Genomic DNA, 19,973 nt, shown 5'->3' with positions numbered 1-19,973 from the left:
TATCGGCAAACCTCATGGCTGTAACAGGTTTGTAAGAATGTAAAGGTGACTGTAGTAACAATCGAGTAAATATTGAGGTGAAAGTAAAAGATATATTGAAAGTAATCATTCACTTTATTTTAAGTTAGTAGTGCACTCCTCCTCAGTCGGTCAGTCAGCCAAGACCACTGCTCTTGGGCTCTGACCTTTGCCATCAATAATGCGTTTTCAACATAAAACTGAAACTAGAGGGTGTTTATGTGTTAGTGTTACCTACACTACCAGGCAAAAGTTTGGACACACCCTCTCATTAATTTTTTTCATCGTTATTTTTAATACTTTCTACATTTTATATATATGTACATCAAATATATGAAGCCAGGCATATGGAATTATGTAGTGAAGAAAAAAAAGTTATATTTTTCGACAAAGGGCGGCTACTTTGAATATAAAATATATTCTAAAAATTTGCATTTACCATTTTTTCTATGCTACATAATTCCACATATCTTGCTTCATAGATTTGATGTACATATATATAAAATTAAGAAAGTATTAAAAATAAAGCCCAAAAGAAAACATTGAATGAGAGGGTGTGTCCAGACTTTTGCCCGGTATTGACTCTAGCTAGACAGGATATCTTAGTGTTTTATGGTTGTTTTTTTTGTGTTAACTTTTGTGTGAAGCACTTTGGTCAGCTGAAGTCGTTTTAAATGCTCTATAGAAATTAACTGAATAATATCAATCTATCACTGCAACTCCACCAGCTTGTCTCCACGAAGACACGCAGAAAAGACATATTGCACCTTTAACTTATTGTAATCAATTATGATAGAAACACAAAACGTTCATTCATTCATTTATTTTGACAAGAGAATATAAATAATCATTTGCTTCTGATGGAAACAAGCTAACTTTTATGCTAGGCTGTGTTCACGTCCTGGTCTGAGCCCTGTTTAAGTCTTGGTGGTAGTTGTAGTAAACATGGGTTGGTCAAGTTGAAGTCTTGGCTTTGTTCTGGGTTTAGACTTGGTTTTGTTCCGGGTTTAGTCCCCATTCCAATGTGTTTGTCCTGGTTTGAGCCCTGTTTAAGTCTTGGTGATCATAGGAGTAAACATGGGTTGGTCCAGTTGAAGTCTTGGTTTCGTTCCGGGTTTAGTCCCATTTCTGATGTGTTTGTCCTATTGTCACACTGACAATAGGCTGGGATCATGTGACTTCACCTCACTGTCTTGGTAGTAGTAGTACTAAACATGGGTTAGTCCAGTTGAAGTCTTGGTTTCATTGTGGGGTTTAGTCCCAATTCCCATGAGTGAAAATGTGAACGCAGCCTTAATGACCTCATGTGTAGTAAAGTAAACAGAAATCTAGCCCATCGATATCTCCTCTTTCAAGAATCACATGTCTTTATTATGCCTTGACTTGTGCTCCTTGTTGGCTCTGTTGAAGTTGCTGCATCTTCATGTTCATTACTTCAGTTACACCTGAAAAAAAGTAAAAAAAAACAAAAACGTTTAAAAACATAATAATTAGTGTGTGTACATCATACGGTGCAGTGTCTTCCACATCTGATAATAGATTTGGGTTCAGATGAGTTCACCACACTGTAGAATCCCTTTAGAGCTGTTAAAGGGCCCATATTACGCTGTATTCTCATGTTCCATGTTCTCATGTTTCCTCATCACAAACAGACCTGGAGTTGTGTTTTTGTTTCATTCACACATGTTTAACACACAAACCCTGCAAATTTGAAAACACTCAGTTCCACCTTGTGATGTCATGTGGTAATACAGGAAGTGTTCTACTGTGTTTTTTAAACTCCATACACTTTCACTAGACTAATAAGGTGTTACTCAAACGTGTGAATGAAAGAAAACACAACTCCAGGTCTGCTTGTAATGAGGAAACAACATTAGAACAGAGATCAGAACATAGTCTAATATGGGCCCTTTAAATGACTGCAATGGAAGAGTGGAAATTGTAAACGTGTTCATTGTTTTGTGATGTCACTTCCTGGCTTGTGGTTAAACATGGTGTCTTGTTTAATAACGTGCTTGAGGGACAAAAGTAGAACTCAGGTGAAGTAACATCATTTAACGAGTCTATAGTATCAAACACAGGTGGAGGACAGGTCACTGCAGATGTGTGGACCTTGTTTATGGTTAGTATCTCTGTAATTACTGGGTCCTATCTACCTGAAACCAAACTGGGCAAAAAGTTCATTGTCTTCTCAGTCTAAATAAACAAATGTTTTTTTTTCCACAATAGCTTCAGAAAGTGGTGCCATATTAGCACCCAAGTATATCGCCAACATGTTAATGCCGTATCAACGATCTCTCGCACTCTGAGGACTTCACAGACCCACCTCCAGTTTACTCCTAGCTTAGTCCTGCTGTAGTCCTGCTCTTACTTCAAATATTTCATGTCTTTTGTATGTATATAAAATGTATAAAGTAGTTAAAAAAAAAAAAAATTCAATGAGCGGTCGTGTCCAGTTCAATGTACACTACCAGTCCAAAGGTTGAAGTTTTATCAATACATTTTCTGATACAACTACCACCTCTAATGACGATCTGATCCCTTTGACGAAGCCATATCAGGAGTCACTGTTTTTACTGTAGCTCTATGCTCCAACCACAGACTGAATAAAGAAGTGGATTTAGTGAGCGTGAGGTCACCCACAGCGTTCAGCTCCAGTCAAATGAAGCTCATCGAGGCTGGAGCAGTTATAACAGCCTATGTGGAGCAGAGTTCTATATTTGGAATTCTGATCACAAGTATCATAGCAACCAAAGAGCCAATCCGGAGCGATGCTGTTGAAGGTAACCAGAGCTTAGCAACGCTGTCAATCAAACCTGTCACTAACGCTAGCAAAAGCAACCTCGGGGAAAGATTTGTCTGTTATTAAATGTTCATATGTTGATTTACAGACACAATAGTGAAATAAAAACCGTGTCCATTTATACATAGTCTATGGCTCAAACACAGAAACTACACCACAAACTCCCACTCCTCCTCTCCTCCACTCCTATTGGTCAGTCTCTGTAAGGTTCTGAGTGAGTGACAGATGGATTCAACCAATCACAGTGAAGCATGGACTTTCAGGAGGACTTATTACATCTTAAAGGGAATCATAAAGCTTCCGTTTAGCTGTGTATATGACTGAAAGGTTTTTAATTTTGTGCTCAAGTCAATTTTATTATGACTAATTATGTTTTGAGTTGTTTTATGTCTTTATTCTGTACAGCACTTTGGATAATTTTGTGTACCAATTGTCCTATATAAATACACTTGCCTACTAAATATTACAACCGTCATGCAAAATTGAAACCTGAAATCCAAATTGTGAAAGAGCATACTCTGATGAGATGTATATTATACACATGTAAGCGTTTCTGTTTGTACACTGTAGATTATGTAAATAACAGAAAAATATTAACCTAAAACCCAGTGTGTTTCTTACCTTGTCTGATTGTGTGTTTCTCTTGTAAGGCCGGCTGAATTGACTCTATCTGCTTTGTAATAAAATCAATTTACGTTTGAAGAAACCCTTGCGCGTCGTCCACACTCTGAAGAGAGAAAGTGCAGTTTGCATTGAGCAGAGACACAAAGATAATGTGTTTTTAGAAAGAACGGGACTTACCTTTTCAACATAATACCCAGTGCCGACATCGACTAAAACATGTTCAACGTCATCCAGTGTTCCAGGGACATACATCTGAACAAGAACAGGTCAAGAAAACACATCTGACCTTAAACTGACCAATAATATAAATGGGTGTTCATAACTCATAATGCAGCACCAAACTCCTGTACACTGGCTCCACTGTACAGTCCTCCAGCTGCATTTTTAATCTACATTTTAGAATGTTTATGTGGTGCAGATCAGAACTACATTCATTTCAGTTTCATTTCTTTAGCACATTTAAAATACACACGCTAGGAGATTATTGCAAACAAATACGCTGAGATCCAAAATGTGTTTTCTGGTGATTTATTCGGTGAACACAGAGCTATCAGCAGCACAGCAGAGGACAATGGACATGGATGAAACAGCAGACTATGGTAATATGAGTAAATGGAGATAAAACTGCCGTGAGAAAATGTCGTCAACAAAAATTATGGCTATCAGGCCCTGACTCTCAAAAACCTGTGCCCGAGGTGAGTGCCAACCTTTACACACACATGTGCATGCGTACCTGCCCATGTGAGTCCCACACCCTCGGCTCTCAACCAACCAGACGCACACATGCAGCAAACACACCTTCCTTTTCCTGTCTCCTACAGTAATAGTCTTATACAGCTCGTTTCCACACACTCAAAGTCACTTTTTGTGTATTCTTCATCAAGTCACACTTGCTGGTGGTAATATTGTAGCCACATCTCCCCTGGGACAGACTGACGGAAGCAAGGCGGCCAACCGTGCCATCTGCCCCTCTGACCATCACTGATGCATGCACACACACACACACACACCACTTTCATACCAGGCAGTGTGGGTGAAGTGTCTTGCCTAAGGTCAGAGATCAGGCGAAATCAGGCTTTGAGAAGGAGGTTGGTTCCATGTTGTGCCTGTTGGCCCACTTTTCTTGTCCCTGTGTTCACATGACTAGCCACATGTATTTTAATGTGCATTTTAGAATGTTTATGTGGTGTAGATCTGAACTCATGTACAGGGTGTCCAAGTCTCTCTATAATTTAAAAAATTATTACAAAGACTGTTAAGATATGTTAATCAGACTTTTTGTGTTGTACTCAGAGTGTTTGACCTCATTTAATACACGAACCACACCAAGACAGGACTCGGGCTTTTCTTGCCATGCTCGCTGTAGCAGAAGCCTCATCAATGGGTCAATCACATCTGTATCTTATGCTTCTGTTCAGTAATGTCCCGTATCTTTGATGATATCTTTGATGATATCTTTAACATAGCTCCATAGAACCATGATCCACAATGTGCCTTCTTTTGAGGAGGAGCCATTTCTTAGGGTTTCATTCAAACGATGCCTCTATAATGAACACGATGCCTGACAAAAATGCAATGTGTTTAAAACTTTTATAAGCACTGAGTACAACAGAACAAATCTAATTAATATATCTTATCAACTGGCTTTGTAATTAAATTTTAAAATTGTAAAGCAACTTTATGGACACTCTATTGTTCTTGTTTCGTGGTATGAATACTTTAGAGACACCTTATACCCTGACAAAGACCATCCTGCTGATCCAAATGCAAAAAAGATCTTTTAATACAGTCTGTCAGCGTGCCTTAGGTTTGTACATGACCATTTTTACATCAAGTGAGGGCTACGTGTTGAACTTAACCCTCAAACAGCATTGGTACTGCCGGTTTCTATATGTTTTATGACCCAATGAACCACTCTGCCTCTCCTCTTAATCTGAAACGTTTATGTAGTTGATTGATTTATATATACAGTCTGATTACATCACAGCCTTGCAACTATCACTGGAACCTATTTTCTGTTAAGAGTTTTTTTTTTTTGTACAGAAGTCAGTGTTGAAAGGATACAGAACTGGTGAGTGGAACAAGCAACTCCTTTCCTAAAAACAGAGCAAAAATAATTAACAGAGAATGCAAAATATATTTAACAGCACAAGAGAACTTTTGAGAAACATAATAATTCTCACCTTTATTGTTTTGGTTCAAAACACTAAGACTCTCCTTCGCTTCCACAAACTTTGTCTGTCCACTTTGAGTTGCCCGATGGAGGAGGTCAGGAACTCGATCTCCTGGAAAACAAAAAAGGTTAAAGATTTATAATTTCATAAAAACAAAATAAATCCAAAAAAGATCTTTAAGCAAATTAGGAAAGCTATTCTCTTCATAAGTGAGCAAGTGAACAGTCAAGGGAAAACCACAAACTGTATAAGAAGTGGACTGGGTGAGTGTAAAGTCACCCACAGTGTTCGGCTCCAAGGCTAGCAGTTATAGGAGTGAATTTGGGGCCAAGTTTCATATTTGGAATTCAGACCACGAGTATCATAGCAAGAAAAGAGCCAACCCAGAGCGAGGCTGTTGAAGGTAACGCCGCATCCCGCCCACACACTGGTTTTGCAGGGAAGCGGGTGCTTAGCAACGCTGTCATTCAAACCTGTTGCTAACACTAACGGGAGTGACCTCAGGGGACAAAGATGCCCGATTTGTCTGTTATTAGTGCCATATCTTGATTTACAGACATAATAGTGAAAAACCCCAGGATCATGTAGAGCGAGTTAATATGAACGTTTTAAGGATTTCTCAGGATTATAAAAAATGTCCCATGAACATTTATGGTTGACCATTTTATCATTGTCCCATCCCTATTATGTAATGCAATGCAACAGTAATGAAAGGTCGACTGACATGGGTTTTTTCATGGTTTAAGCTTCCAGGGTACCTGATGGTAGATTTTTTTTTTAAATTATTATTATATATCAGCCCATTTTTACCATTTTCCCCAAAAATATCTGATTTGAAATTACAACAAATATGAGTTTTGTCAATACTTTTTACTGCTCTGCATAATTAAACTTCAATAAGGAAAGATAATCTCAATAGAAATTACTTTTAGACATTCAAAGCCCTGTTTTTACTACAAACCCATAATGGAGCAATGTAATATCACTTTGTGAAAGCCATCGTCGCTCTAAAGTCTTAAAATAACGCTTATATATCGGCTTAAGCAGGAGATTTAAGGACAAAAGTCGAATATCCTAACTTAAACACATATCCTAACTTAAACACATAAATAAGACAAAAAGAAATGGTGCTTAAACAAATTAGAAAGCTTTTTAGTTATATAAACAGCAAAGGGCAAACATTGAAAATATATAAAATAGAAGCAAATACATAATAGATATTATATCTACCAGTTTAAACTAAACGAACATATGCAAAACAATTCAATATTAATGTTGTAATTTGCAAACAAAGCCATAATTTATACATAAAACGAACAAATTACCCAGAAAAAAAAAAACAAAGACATAAGCATGAAAGTAAAATTATAACTTAAATAAAAAAAATCTGTAAAGAAACGATAAAACTATTCTATTTCTAAATGTAATAAAGCTAAAGGTCAAGCATAGAAAAAAATGTATAATATAAAAACACACAAGAGATACAAATAAATACAAGCAAAAAGAAAATGAAAGCCTTGAAACACATGCAAAGCAACGCAATATTCATGTTAGCATTTATAAACAAATATAAGAAACTAAAACTTAAATACGCTTATTTTAACAGAAGCTGATTTTTTTTTTTTTAATATATATTTAGTGTTTATAAATAGGAGTCTTTCACAGGGGGAGTGTGCTGTGGACACAATGCTAACTCAGGGAGAATGCTACACAGGGAGCTAACTTAGCAAACGCCATGTTCACCGCTCGCGTTCATCAAATTGAGTTTTTGGACACACCTTTGGCATTTACTGCTTTAATTATATAAAACCGGGGTTGTTACCTGGTCCATTTGCGCTTTAAAAGTCTCTAACTGAGGCAGAGAAACGTCTGTCAGACTCACAGCCATGTTGATGGTGAAAGCGCAAGGCGTGGATCAACCAAAACAACTCCTTCCGGGTTAGTGCGTCAGTAAAAACGCTGCCCTCTGGTGGTAATGTTTGAGATAACACACGGATCACAGTATTTACAGGTTTTCGCTTACAAAATGAAAAAAGGGAAAGAAAAACACCAAACTCTCTGTAACACAAAAAGCAATCTCCTATTTCAAAATACAATTATAAAGACAATTTTAACAGCCAATCAGAACTAATGATCTGTACCTTTTTAATGTGGAGCGCAGTCTGTATTATGTGTTTTAAAGATGGAACTGCATTAAAATTACAACTGAACTTGGGTTGCCAGCCTATTAAGGACTGTTTCAGCATTATGATCACGTTTACTATTTAAATTACATATGCATATTAAAGGAGACGTATGTAGCCTGCGCTATAACTGTACTAAGGTAAGACAAATAAGATCTGATCTCAGCTGAGTACCCAGAGCCTAAACCTGCAAATAGACATATCCAAGTGTGTTACATTGTCAGTATGTGGACAGCCCTCATGTGAAAGAACTTCAAATTCACTGAGCTGCAGAGCCTGCACTAGCACTGAGTCCTGATTGGCTCCAGGTGCTAGCTTAAAGTGAGGCAATGTATGCTCCTATTACAACATCATTAATTACAAACAATGGTGGAACCTAACAGAGTCAAAGGAGAACTATACTTAAAAATTTTACTTAAGTACATTTTACAGTGGATACTTATTACTTTTACTTCACTGCATTTGAGAGCAGTAACTGTGCTTTCTACTCCACTACATTTTTGAACTGGACTGAAAAGTAAAAGTATTTTTATCATAGTTTGAGACCTGGTGAAAACGCTGACTTTTTTTTTTTTCATAATTTCATTTTTTTAACAAAAATATACAAATAAAAACAGAAAAAAAACAATCCATTCAGTTGTTTGAAGAACAAAATTCAGTTCAAATCTTAATCAGAATCACTATGTTTGAAACTTTTTAGATCTCAATATCTACGTGAAATACTTTTACTTTTTACTCTTTAAATACATTTTTAAACAGGTACTAATAATTTTACTTTCAATGTCGATTTTTCCATGAGATACTTTTACTTGAGTATTTCTCTGCTCCAGTATTTGTACTTTTACTTGTCTGTACTTGTATTTGTACAGACTTGAGTACTTCTTCCACCACATAGTCCACTGTGATGGTGACTGGTTAAACCTCAGACTGGACACTGCATAGTCTTTTTCAGCTGTTGGATAGCCAGAGAGGAAAACGGTCCTAAACTTTTGGCTGGTAGTGTGTAAACATTTGAGAGGACGCCATTTTGTAAGAGGAAAAAAAACACAGATTACTAACTTTACATTTATTAAAATTTGATTGACAGGCCATCGTAAAAACATTTAAAATCTTGTATTAAAAAGATTTTAATAAAAGATTTCAGCTCATTTACACTGCAAAATACAAACACCGTTTAAAAATATTTAGACCATTTAGCAATTTTAGCAAAAATGTAAAATGCTAATAATTTTAAATTAATTCAGAAATGTGCTGGTTCATATGTACCCGCTACAGGCCATGTTCACAACTGGAGAGATGGAGGGCAGAAACTCGTGTTTGTTTGGGATTGGCTCCACCGGGTTGTCATATAAATATTCATAGCCTGAAGTCCTTTTAACAGACAAAAATCACATCTGTGGTGTTGACTTTTGTGGAAAAAAATAATTGAAATTGATATATATTCTGACCTTATTATTTTGTGCCACTTTTTGTTTCATGTGGATAAACTAGCGCCATTTCAGGATGTTGTGATATCGAATGAACACAACCTATTGCAGTCTTAAGTATCAGTCTCGTTCAAGGGTTTCAGAGCAGGTGGATAGGGAGGCCGTAGACCACTGGGGCGGCGCCGATGAGGTGTCTGAGGATTGTAGCCTGTCGAGCCGGACCCATAAAGTCCAGTATCGGGGTCCCAGGTTCAGAACTCAACCAGGACTCCAGGAGAGCCTTAGTGAACCGATCTATGTCCCGATCGGTCACGTCCCACAGGTTTCCCAAAACAAAGGGGCTACAAGAGAGAAAGATATGAAAGATACAAACATTCAAGTAGAACTAATCAGTAAAACAACTACTACAGCTACTACTGCTGCTTTGAATTTTTCTTTTACTATGACTTTCATGTGAAGCACTTTGGTCAGCTGAAGTCGTTTTAAATGTGCTAGAAATAAAAACAGAAATAAACTTAAATTGAATTTCTGACAGAGTGAACTCACCATCCAGCAATGAGGTAATAGAGCAGGAATGCCCTGTCCCTCCTTGTTGTCCTCTCACAGACAGGGCGGCACTAGAGGCAGCCGAAGAGCAGACGCTGCCCTCATCTGCTGCTTCAGAACAGACTGACTGTCCAAGAACCGAGCCCCAGCACCATGACCCACATAACTATGACACAGAACAAACAGCATTTAACTGTGAAATCATCTGGAATGTTCCTCTTTCATCAGACAGTGTGGAGTGAATGGATGGAGTAAAGTGATTTAAGCTCTTTGAAACTGAGACTTTAAAGCAGCTCTGCTTGTGTACAAGTCTATGGACCAGCACCAAAGTACATCTCCCACATGTTACAGTGTGAGATGGTTCATACGTCAGGGACCAGGTTTAGTCCAGGTTTTAGTCCCAGGTTTAGTCCAGGTTTAGTCCAGGTTTAGTCCAGGTTTAGTCCAGGTTTAGTCCAGGTTTAGTCCAGGTTTAGTCCAGGTTTAGTCCAGGTTTAGTCCAGGTTTAGTCCAGGTTTAGTCCAGGTTTCTTTTAATGTTTTTTTATAATGATTATTTATGTTGATGTATGTATGATGGCTAATTTGTTTGTATTGTGATTTTAAGATCTTTCTTATTCTGCTTGGACCAGGCTGTGCCAGCCAACCAGGGTTGGGCCATCAACATTTATGCATTTCTTAGTAACTGACAAACTTCCACAGCTGTTAAACGCAACATGACAAAAAGACGTTTATTCTCAGCGCTTGTGTCCACAGAAACCAAATAATACTCCGTTCCCTACACTAGTTGTCGCTTCTTTGCCTTTTGGGAAGCTGTGGCTATTCAAAATGTGTTTCATAAATGCATCTGATTTAGTTAGGAGCTTCAGACTGGAACTGAAATGACAAAGAAAACATGAACTCACATGTACAGATCCTTGGATGAAACAGCCTCCATAAGTTTGGCAGAATCAGGCGCCTCTCCACAGACGCCCTCCCAGTTTGACTGACTACAGGAGCAAAAGAAACTATGTAAATACTAAAACGCCCTCACGTTGTCCTCCATTGACACAAACAGGGACTTTACCTGCTGAAGAACTCTTTAAATCTCTCCTTTGAGTTTTCCAAATTTCCATCTGGATCCAGGACATAAAACACTTTGTTTGAGTCAACGCCCTGCTTCAAAACAGACCGAGGGATGATCTTTAAAATAAAAAATAAAATAAAAAGTTTACACAGTTACATCACAATAGGAGTACAGATTAACTGCAAACTGCAAAAGTGAATGTTAATTGTAAATGTTATTCCAAAGACTACAGGAAACATGTTTCAGATGTAACTGCAAAGAATGACCAGCTCATCTCTCGATTAAAGTTGCACTATGTAACTTATCAGGAGGGGCCCCGATCAAAGCGTCTCCATGGAGATGTTACTGCTTAGTCTGGAATTTTCCAGAGCATGGCATTAAACTGATCCAACTTGCATTTATTCAGTTGGTGTTTTATTGCTCAAAAATGCTGTGATGAACATGCTTTCTTATCATGAGCTGGTTTGCCTCTCCACAGATCTGGCCTGTAACTGGCATGGTGGTGTATCCCGTTTCCACAAGCAGGTGTTGGATCCTCCACCAGAAAAGTTACACTGTGCACCTTTAAATGTCATCAAGTATACATTTTAAGCTTAACAAACATGTTCTGAATGGTCAGATTCTTGTAGATCAAATTTGAGACTTTGAGGCTTTATGAAGGAAGGGCATCTGATCCAACCTTCTACATGTGGTAATGGGAGTATTCACCTCTTTGTCAATGCTCAGTCCGATCAAAGAGTGCAGGGAGGGCATCCGGCTTACAGAGCGAGACCTCAGCACAGAGATGGACTCCCAGGGCAACTTCTGCAAAAACTGGAGAGAAAAAGACCAATGGGGATCACAGCCAGAAATGATTTTAGTAAAGAAAAGTTTAACAAGACACGGGATTAAAGCCATGAAAACACAACATTTAAATTATTATTTTTTTTGTTACTTCCTGTACACATTAGCTGCTTGAAAACGTATCTCTCAATCTCTCGTATATCTCTTTCTGAATTTATAAGAAGTAAAACTACTGTAAAGCAGGACTCACACAACATCAAAATGAGACCACTGTGAGCTGCCTGCGACAAAATATACAGCGTTTTATCGTCAGAATAAAAAGAAGCTGTTAGGATGCTATTGTTATCAGCAAAACTCAGCTCTGAAGTGGAACTAAACACACACTTTTTTGGCGACAGTAATTTCAAGTACTAGGTGAAATCAAGCAAGACTGCCTTGATTACAAACATCCAAAAAAAAAAAAAAAAAAAAAAAAAAAATCTGTTATAAGATATTTAGATTTCATTTTGTATGTATTAAAATAAAGATGAACTAACCTTGTCTAGAATGAGAACCACATGTCCTCTGGGTTCCTCGCGGTCTAACAATTGTCGCACAGCGTTCTGAAGGAGCCGCTCACAGTCTGAGCCCCAGTCTGGACAAATGCCAAATGCAAAAGTCCTCAGGTCGTGATCAGACAGAAGCGGAGCAGCCGAGAGCAAGGCCTGGGAACAGGGTCAAGCTGAGGTCAGACTTTAGAGAAAGGATTTGAATGTTTTTAAAATGTTTTGTTGTTAAATGGTGTTGATTAAAAGTCTTGTTTACGTTTAAGAAATTAATACTGAAGGTCATTTAATTTTGAAGTCATAGTATGCAACTTTCTGGAGGTGGAAAGTCAACTGCAGGATTCCACAGAAATACAAAGTTAAAAGCATACTTTCCATGGAAACCAACAGTGACAGTCAGGTTTGTGGAGAGGCAAGCATATTCAGAGTAAAGAAGCAGGTTTATCTATATTTTTCAGTGCAATAAAAACACCTATAATAAAAAAGATTGCTCAAGAGAGAAATATTGACATTTATTTAATCGTCCAGCCTTACATGGCCCTCTCCTGGATGAATGAGGAATTACACTTTGAGATTATATTAAACGCTGCTGCAGATGGAGAGCTGTACTTTGATCTGAACATTTGAAGTCAATTTCTCATAAAAATACGCACTTTTAACATGTCTGTACTGAGGCGGACTCCTTTGGCAGACAGGGCTGCGTGGAGTCGCTGGACTTGTGTCTCGAGCTCCAAATCTGAGGTCAAAGGTAACAGAAGGCTCTTCCAACAGGTCAGCACCTCCTCCATCTCCCTCAGCAGCTCCTGCACAAAAAAGATATTTAAAATACAATATAAACACTGTCATTTATAACCACAACTCTGAATATTGTCCATCATCGTGAATCTAACATTTTGTGCAGTCTAAATACACTAGTAATCCTTCAGACTGGAAAAGTTTGAGACATTTGAGGGACTGGAAAAAATATATATACCGTACATCAAAATTCCCCAATTGTTAATATTAATAAACTTAATAAAAATATTAAAAGTTACAAATTTGTATAAATGGCACTGTAATGAAATTGTCCCATCCTATAGTTGTGCGAGTGTTGGAATGCTAGCAGTTATTAGCTTTACCACAAAGGCAAAGCTCCACACTGGTCTCAGAGTTTAAAAGAATTTATAAACTCAAGGTGAATGATTAGGACTAGGATGTTTTTCTCGTGGCTCACCTCCACCCTCGTGTCCAGAGATCGCCGTCCTTCCCACCATTTTGCTTTATCAGCCACAGAACTCACAGCCTTCTGCTCCACCTGGATACTGTCGATCTCCCGAACCATCCAGCTCAACGCCCTCTGAGGAGACACACACGGTCAAGACCAGAGACTGGGTGACGTCACACTCACTTAGTCCACTTCTTTACACACAGTGTTCGGCTCCAGTCAAATGAAGCTCATCGAGGCTAGCAGTTATAGGGGCCAATGTAGAGCAGTTTCATATTTGGAATTCCGACCGTGAGTATCATAGCAACCAAAGAGCCAATCCAAAGCGAGGCTAATGAAGTTAACACCCCTTCCCACACCACTGATTTAGCAGGGAGCAGGCGCTTAGTAACGTCGTCAATCAAACCTGTTGCTAACGCTAGAGGGAGTAACCTCATGGAAAGAAGACGCCTGATTTGTCTGTGAATCAAGATTAATCAAACCTTAAACAAAATAGCGATATATCATGTAGAGCGTGTAGAGTGGGTTAATACGAACACAAGACGAAAATTATGAGTCTGACAGCAGCAGTTACAGAGAGAGGGGACACAGCTTTTACACAGAAAGTGAATTGGAGCCAGAGTCGATGGATCTGGAAGTGCACCCATGATCACTTCCTATTTGGAACGCGGCGGGCGAGCAGTTAGCCATGTCCATTTATATATACAGTCTATGGTCAAGCGTAATACCACAATTACAGTATCAGTCTTGACCAAGAAGCCAGAAGAAACCAGAAGTTTACATGCCATATAAAAAGACAAGTTTGTTTCTCAGTGTCTGACATAAAATCAGACTGAAACCTTTCCTGTTTTAAGTCCATTAGGATTACCAAAATTATTTCCATCCATCTATTCCATCTTCTTCCGCTTATTCGGGGCATCAGTCTAAGCATGGTCTCCCAGACTTCACTCACTCCGGACACGTCATCCAGCTCCTCCGGTGAGACCCCAAGGCGTTCCCAGGCCAGCCGAGAGACATGGTCCCTCCATATGTATGTAAACTTCTGACTTTCTTCAAAGTCAGAAGTTTACATACATATCTTCTAGTATTTAGCAAATAGAAAATAATTTTGGTACTCCTAATCGACCTAAAACAGGAAAAGTTCAGTCTGAAAGTGTATGTTGCATGCATACTTCTGGTTTCACTGTATGTTAAATAGACAGAGGACACCATTTCAGACCATTTCCACAAGATACAGCACTGCTTTTTCGAACTACAGCTTTACAAGAGGTGTTAGGGGTTGTTTTAACCAATGCGAATAAAAACTCAAGATCGTTTTCCAGATTGTGTGATCAATCTTGGAAATTTTTGGAAAGTTGGGGTATTTAAAAACATTTGGGCAAAATGTGTTTTGTTTCATTTACCACAAAATCAAAAAGGGATATTAACAAATTGGCACGACATCAGCTGAGTTTTGGCTTCTCTCGTCCTGCTGTCTCTGTGTCTAAACACCGTCTAAAACACTGTAAACACAGTGATGTGCCTCCTGTTTTAGATGGGGTTGTTTAGACGCAGACAGTGGATGTGCCTCGTGAGACTCTGACCTTGCGTCTGGAGCTGGGGATGTGCACAGTGACGGGAGCGTGGTCCTTTTCAAGACGAGACAGAAGAAGAGAATCTCCCATCTGCCCCGGCCTTAGCCCCACAGCGGACAGAACGCACACCACTACTCCTGAGAGGGGTGGAGAGAGGAGAGGGTGAAGGATTGTGGGCAGAGAGAGAGAGAGAAAAAAAGAAAAGAGAGAAGGTGGAGTTTGGGAAGAGAGGGCAGGGGTGAAAGGAGGTGGAGGGCAGGTAGAGGAGAAGAGGAGGAAGAGAGGGGAGGAGAGAGAGGCAGGAGGGTAGGGGTGAGAAGACAGGGGGAGTGGGGAAGGCAGGGGAAAAAGGGTATAGGTTATAAAGGAAGAGAGGGTGGAGTTTGATAAAGGGAGTGAAAGGAGGAAGATAGAGGAGAGGAGAAAACAACAGCATGAGAAACTCTTTCAAAATATTCCAACTTGTCTATATGTGACAGGACAAAAAGCATTTTCAAAGAAACAGACACAACAAGAGTGATGATACATGACGATTGACCCATTTCAACGTTCCCACAGTTCTGACACTATTGGCTTTAACTCTTCTCAAGCCATTTCTTTAGTCATTTATTTTAAAGAAGCCATTTTTGTGAAGAAAAACGATTCATCTTTGAACAGGAATCGGGCCTTAGACATCATCTATCTCCTGTTTATAACGGCATCCTCAAAACAAAGTAAACAGTGCTAGCCAGGATGCTAATAGATGTGAAATCACTCATTTGTGGTTTGTATGATTATGATAATCAAGTCTCTCAGGCACAGTGCACTAGATAGACTCAGTAGACCTAGCCTACAAACAGAAACTGTAAACAATAGGTGCAGTAGCTTCAATGTAGCTAGCTCCTCCCTTCAGACAGATATAAGGCAGTGTCCAGCAGTAATCTCTAAAAGGGATCTGAAAATTCTGTATAGATACTTACTCATTCACTTGTGTTTTTAATTGGTCTCTGCTCATATTGCTAACAGTAGCTTACCTGGAGGAAGACGCCGAGTTTGCTGCATAAACTGGTGACAGTGGGTCTTTGGGAAATCTGAGCCGTCTACAATTGGGAAAGAAAAAACATTTTCGAGCTGTGCGAGTCTCTGAGCCGCTGACGCTCTGGGGTCGTCTGGACCAGGGTCATCCAAGGTCAAGGAGGCCATCTTGTCCTGAAGCTCGTTTGAACTCTTCTTTAGCTTCCTGCAAAAATAAAGCTTTAGCTCCAAGACATTATGCAACTAAAATCTGACTCTTACCATCTGAATGTTTTTTTAAATAGTTCAGTTCTTGGTTCTGGCTGTTGCTCTTTACTAGGTTTAGATTTTGACACAGTACTTCAAATACCACAAAACTTTATCAATACTACAATACTTGCCTGATAAGTCTAGAATGATCTCTGCATCTTTTTATACAGGATAATATCAGTCTGGTCACCCCTCCCTCCATCGAGTCTAAACCCAGGCTCAAACATGGCCATCCAATCAGGTTTGTTTACAGTATTTCAGTGGCACATGTGAAACAAAGGAGCTAAGTGGTCACATGTTCATCGATTGACAGAAATACTACCGTAAATTTCGGACTACAGAGCGCACCTTGATATAAGCCGCACCAGCTAAATTTGAAGAGAAAATCAATTTTGTACATATATAAGCCGCACCTGAATAAAAGCCGCAGGTTTTCATATTGTAACATGAGATATTTACACAGAAAGACGGTGCATCGACACGCTTTTTTTAAACTGTGCCTGAAAATTGGAACCAACACGACAACAACACGGGATGAACACATCTGCAGGTTTAGAAAATAAAGCTGCACCAACACGGAAAATCTGCTTTTATTTCCTCTGAAAACTTTTGTCGTCTTTTTACATTGACCAAGTTGGATTCATTGATGTCGAGCTTACGTGCAGTGGCTCTATTTCAGGGGTCGGCAACTCGCGGCTCCGGAGCCGTATGCGCCTCTTTCAGCCTTATACTGCGGCTCTGCGTGGCTTGGGAACTGACACAGACACAGCTCACAGTCCTGCGTAAAGAGCCCTGATTTTCAGACGTTGTGCGCACAGGGGTCAGGAGCAACTTTGGCCCGTCCCTAATGACACACTAATAAGCTCGTCCGTAGATGTATCATGAAAATCCTGCTGAAATCGCCACAGAAATCTATTTGATGTAGTAGCAAGTATATTATCTGCTCTTGTCTCCGCGGTGACGTATCACGTATAACACATCAGACACGACGCACAAAAGTAGAGCCACAAGCGAGTGAAAATGAGCCAAAACAAAAGTCTTTGGAGATCTTTTTAACAAAGGGGAAAAGGACAACTGAGGAGCCAGAAGAGGAGACTACGACCTCCAAGAAAAAGAAAGATAAATTTAACAGACAATGCCTACTTAAAATCTGGGTTTGTCGCTACAGGTGACTCTCACGCACAGAGTCCGCTCTGCGTAACATACGGGAAAAGCAAATAAGGCAATGAAACCTTCAAAACTGCTTTGGCACATGGAGAATAAGCACCTGGGATTAAACGATACGCTACGAGTTTTTTTGTTGTTGTTTTTTTAAAGAAACTGCGGAGTAGAGTAGACATAATCACATAATCAGCGCGATGCATGATGCAGCGGTTTGGTGAGTTGTATTTTTTTAATGCACTTAAGTTGTTTTTGCCATATTTATCTGCCACGTGTAGAAGGCTTGTCCGTGAAAGTAAAACCTACATTATTCCGTTACATTATTGTTATTATACAGTGTTATCTTCATTTTAGATGTCAAAAAGTATTTGCGGCTCCCAGTGTTTTATTTTATGTGGAAAGTGGGTCCAAATGGCTCTTTGCGTGTTAAAGGCCGACCCCTGCTCTGTTTCCTTTCTGTTTCTTTATCTTAAAAACTGCATCATATCCATTTCATGATGCGCAAAATGATCGTTCAAAATCAAAACTAGTGAATTCTTCAGAGCAGAATCTTTCCCCACGTCTGTCTCACTTTTACGTTTACAGCTAGAGAGCGCCCCCCAGGGGCCGTTATCCAGTAAAATTCCATATATAAGCCGCACTGCTGTAAAAGCCGCAGGGTTCAAAGCGTGGAAAAAAAGTAGCGGCTTATAATCCGAAATTTACGGTAGTTTTGTTTTTCAGTCTTGTGATATTTTTCCTTTCTTTTTTCCTTGTAAGCAGCCATATCTGTTTTGATATGGATGGATCAAGCATGTCCCTGATTAGTTAATCCACCTGTCAATCACACCTGCCTGCACTCAGGGAGATGCACCTGTGCCCAGACTCACATCTTTGTAAAGTATTGGAGAAGTGTGTATTCTGAATCCAGGCAAATACAATACTACAGTATTTTCTGCATCCCCGGTCAGATGCGACTTATATGCGAAATAATAATAATGTATAATTTCACATGTCGTTATTGTCACACCGACAACTGCGCGAGGGCACTCTAGTCTTGTGTACCAGTATCTACTACTCCTGTACCACTGAAAATTTTACATTTCAACATTACGATAATTTAAAAGACATGTGAGAAAGACTGAACAAAAATGCCCCCTAAAAGAAAAGTGTAATCTGCTGAGTCTGATGAAAGCTACGTAGAAAAGGAAGTGGAAAGCAGAACTTCCTCCGGATAAGGCTGAGTTATTCAGAAGCGTCATTGAGGATGAAGAATTCAATGGATTTAGTGATTTGGAGTGAGATCCAGAGTAAATTCATTAGGTTTTTTTATGCTTTATGCTCTGATTAACTGTTAATATCTTGCGTTAACAAACCAGATGCATATTCAGTTCTGTCTATGCTTCATGGAACTGAATAAATAAATAAAGCGTGTTACATTAGCGTGTTCCACTGCTATTCAGCCTGTTGTTCTTCGTTTTATTGTTATTATTATAACTTGCCTTTAAAGATAATATGTCTGTTTTTGGTCTCGGATTTTGTAAAATAAATTTCCCCAAAAATGTGAGTTATAGTCCAGTGCAACTTATATACGTTTTTTCTTCTTTATTATGAATTTTTTTGGCTGGTGCGACTTATACTCCAGAACAACTTATAGTCCTTAAAAACGATATTGATATACCGTGTTTTCCGCTTTTTCTCCTTATATTGTGTGGAGCTACTTCACAATTGTCACACATTTAAAAACAAAATAAATTGTTACTTGAGAGAATTGGCCAGATGCCTGATGGTGCGGTGTCGGCTGGAGATACCCAGAGCCTCGGTGTGAAGCAGGGCTGTGGTCAGAGGATCCTCTTGTCCAGTGGCCAGAGCCAGAAGAGCACAGACAGATGAGTAAACGTCTGGAGAGGGACAATGCTGCAGCATCAACCAGGCCGAGGACAGCAGGGACTTCACCTCACACAGGGAGAGGTCATCTAAGAAGAAAAAAATAGTATTGTTTATTTTTGTCAATACTGCCAACCCCTTAGAACAATGCCAGATACATCTTAATCAAAACAAAAACACAATTTGAAAGGTCACAATAGGCAAAATCAAAAAGAATGCAAAAAAAACCAAAACTCAAATATCCTCTGATTAGGCGAAATATTGTCTAATCCTTGTAGTTTAAACCTCTATAAACCTGTTCTGAAATACATGGGATTCTTGTATTAGTTCAGCAGCTCAGATATCAGCCTTCTTCCCGATGGGTTTCAAATTTGATGTTTTGGTATCAGGATTAGGTTCAAATCGTAATATCAATGCTCGTCATAAAAATTACATTAGACATGTTTTAGATATTCCAAAATCGTTCAACCTTACTAAAAACTAAATAATTTAAACGCTTACCTGGTTTGAAGTTGTCATGAGGAAGCTGGGTTTGTGCGCCCTCTGCTGGATGGCCTCTGTTCTTCAGCTCAAATAGATCACCTTTTCCCAAACCAAAAGCCATGTCTCGTCTCAGGACCTCGAGATCTGTGTCTGAAAGAGGCCACATTTAACATATGTGCACTCAATCAACTCTTGACTGGTTCTCAGTTTATTATAATAACTTGATTTCAGAGTGAACAAGTCAGTTGGGGAAA

At 39.1% G+C, this 19,973-nt stretch overlaps 2 protein-coding genes across 2 annotated transcripts in view; both read right to left on the bottom strand.

The window, feature by feature from the left end:
• Nucleotides 1-880: 880 nt before the first annotated feature.
• On the bottom strand, nt 881-7,522 carry pfdn5 (prefoldin 5). The gene is given in 7 exon segments (XM_033965910.2): nt 881-1,463; nt 3,443-3,548; nt 3,623-3,697; nt 5,510-5,541; nt 5,629-5,688; nt 5,691-5,730; nt 7,442-7,522. Coding segments are annotated over 7 exon segments (453 nt in total). The 5' UTR covers nt 7,508-7,522; the 3' UTR covers nt 881-1,389.
• A 1,642-nt stretch (nt 7,523-9,164) lies between these two features.
• Nucleotides 9,165-19,973, bottom strand: part of espl1 (extra spindle pole bodies like 1, separase) — a 31,230-nt gene continuing 20,421 nt past the window's right edge. The window contains 14 exon segments of the mRNA XM_055222038.1: nt 9,165-9,570; nt 9,776-9,804; nt 9,807-9,859; nt 9,862-9,941; nt 10,680-10,763; nt 10,841-10,956; nt 11,549-11,653; nt 12,160-12,327; nt 12,822-12,971; nt 13,382-13,504; nt 14,956-15,083; nt 15,960-16,165; nt 19,112-19,325; nt 19,738-19,869. Of these exon segments, the coding sequence (XP_055078013.1) occupies nt 9,369-9,570; nt 9,776-9,804; nt 9,807-9,859; nt 9,862-9,941; nt 10,680-10,763; nt 10,841-10,956; nt 11,549-11,653; nt 12,160-12,327; nt 12,822-12,971; nt 13,382-13,504; nt 14,956-15,083; nt 15,960-16,165; nt 19,112-19,325; nt 19,738-19,869 (1,790 nt within the window). The 3' untranslated portion in view covers nt 9,165-9,368.

Source organism: Periophthalmus magnuspinnatus, chromosome 5 (genome assembly GCF_009829125.3).
Source record: "Periophthalmus magnuspinnatus isolate fPerMag1 chromosome 5, fPerMag1.2.pri, whole genome shotgun sequence".
Classification (NCBI taxonomy): Eukaryota; Metazoa; Chordata; class Actinopteri; order Gobiiformes; family Gobiidae; genus Periophthalmus; species Periophthalmus magnuspinnatus.
Note: the sequence above shows the minus strand (reverse complement) of the source record. Positions and strands in the feature narration are given on the sequence as shown.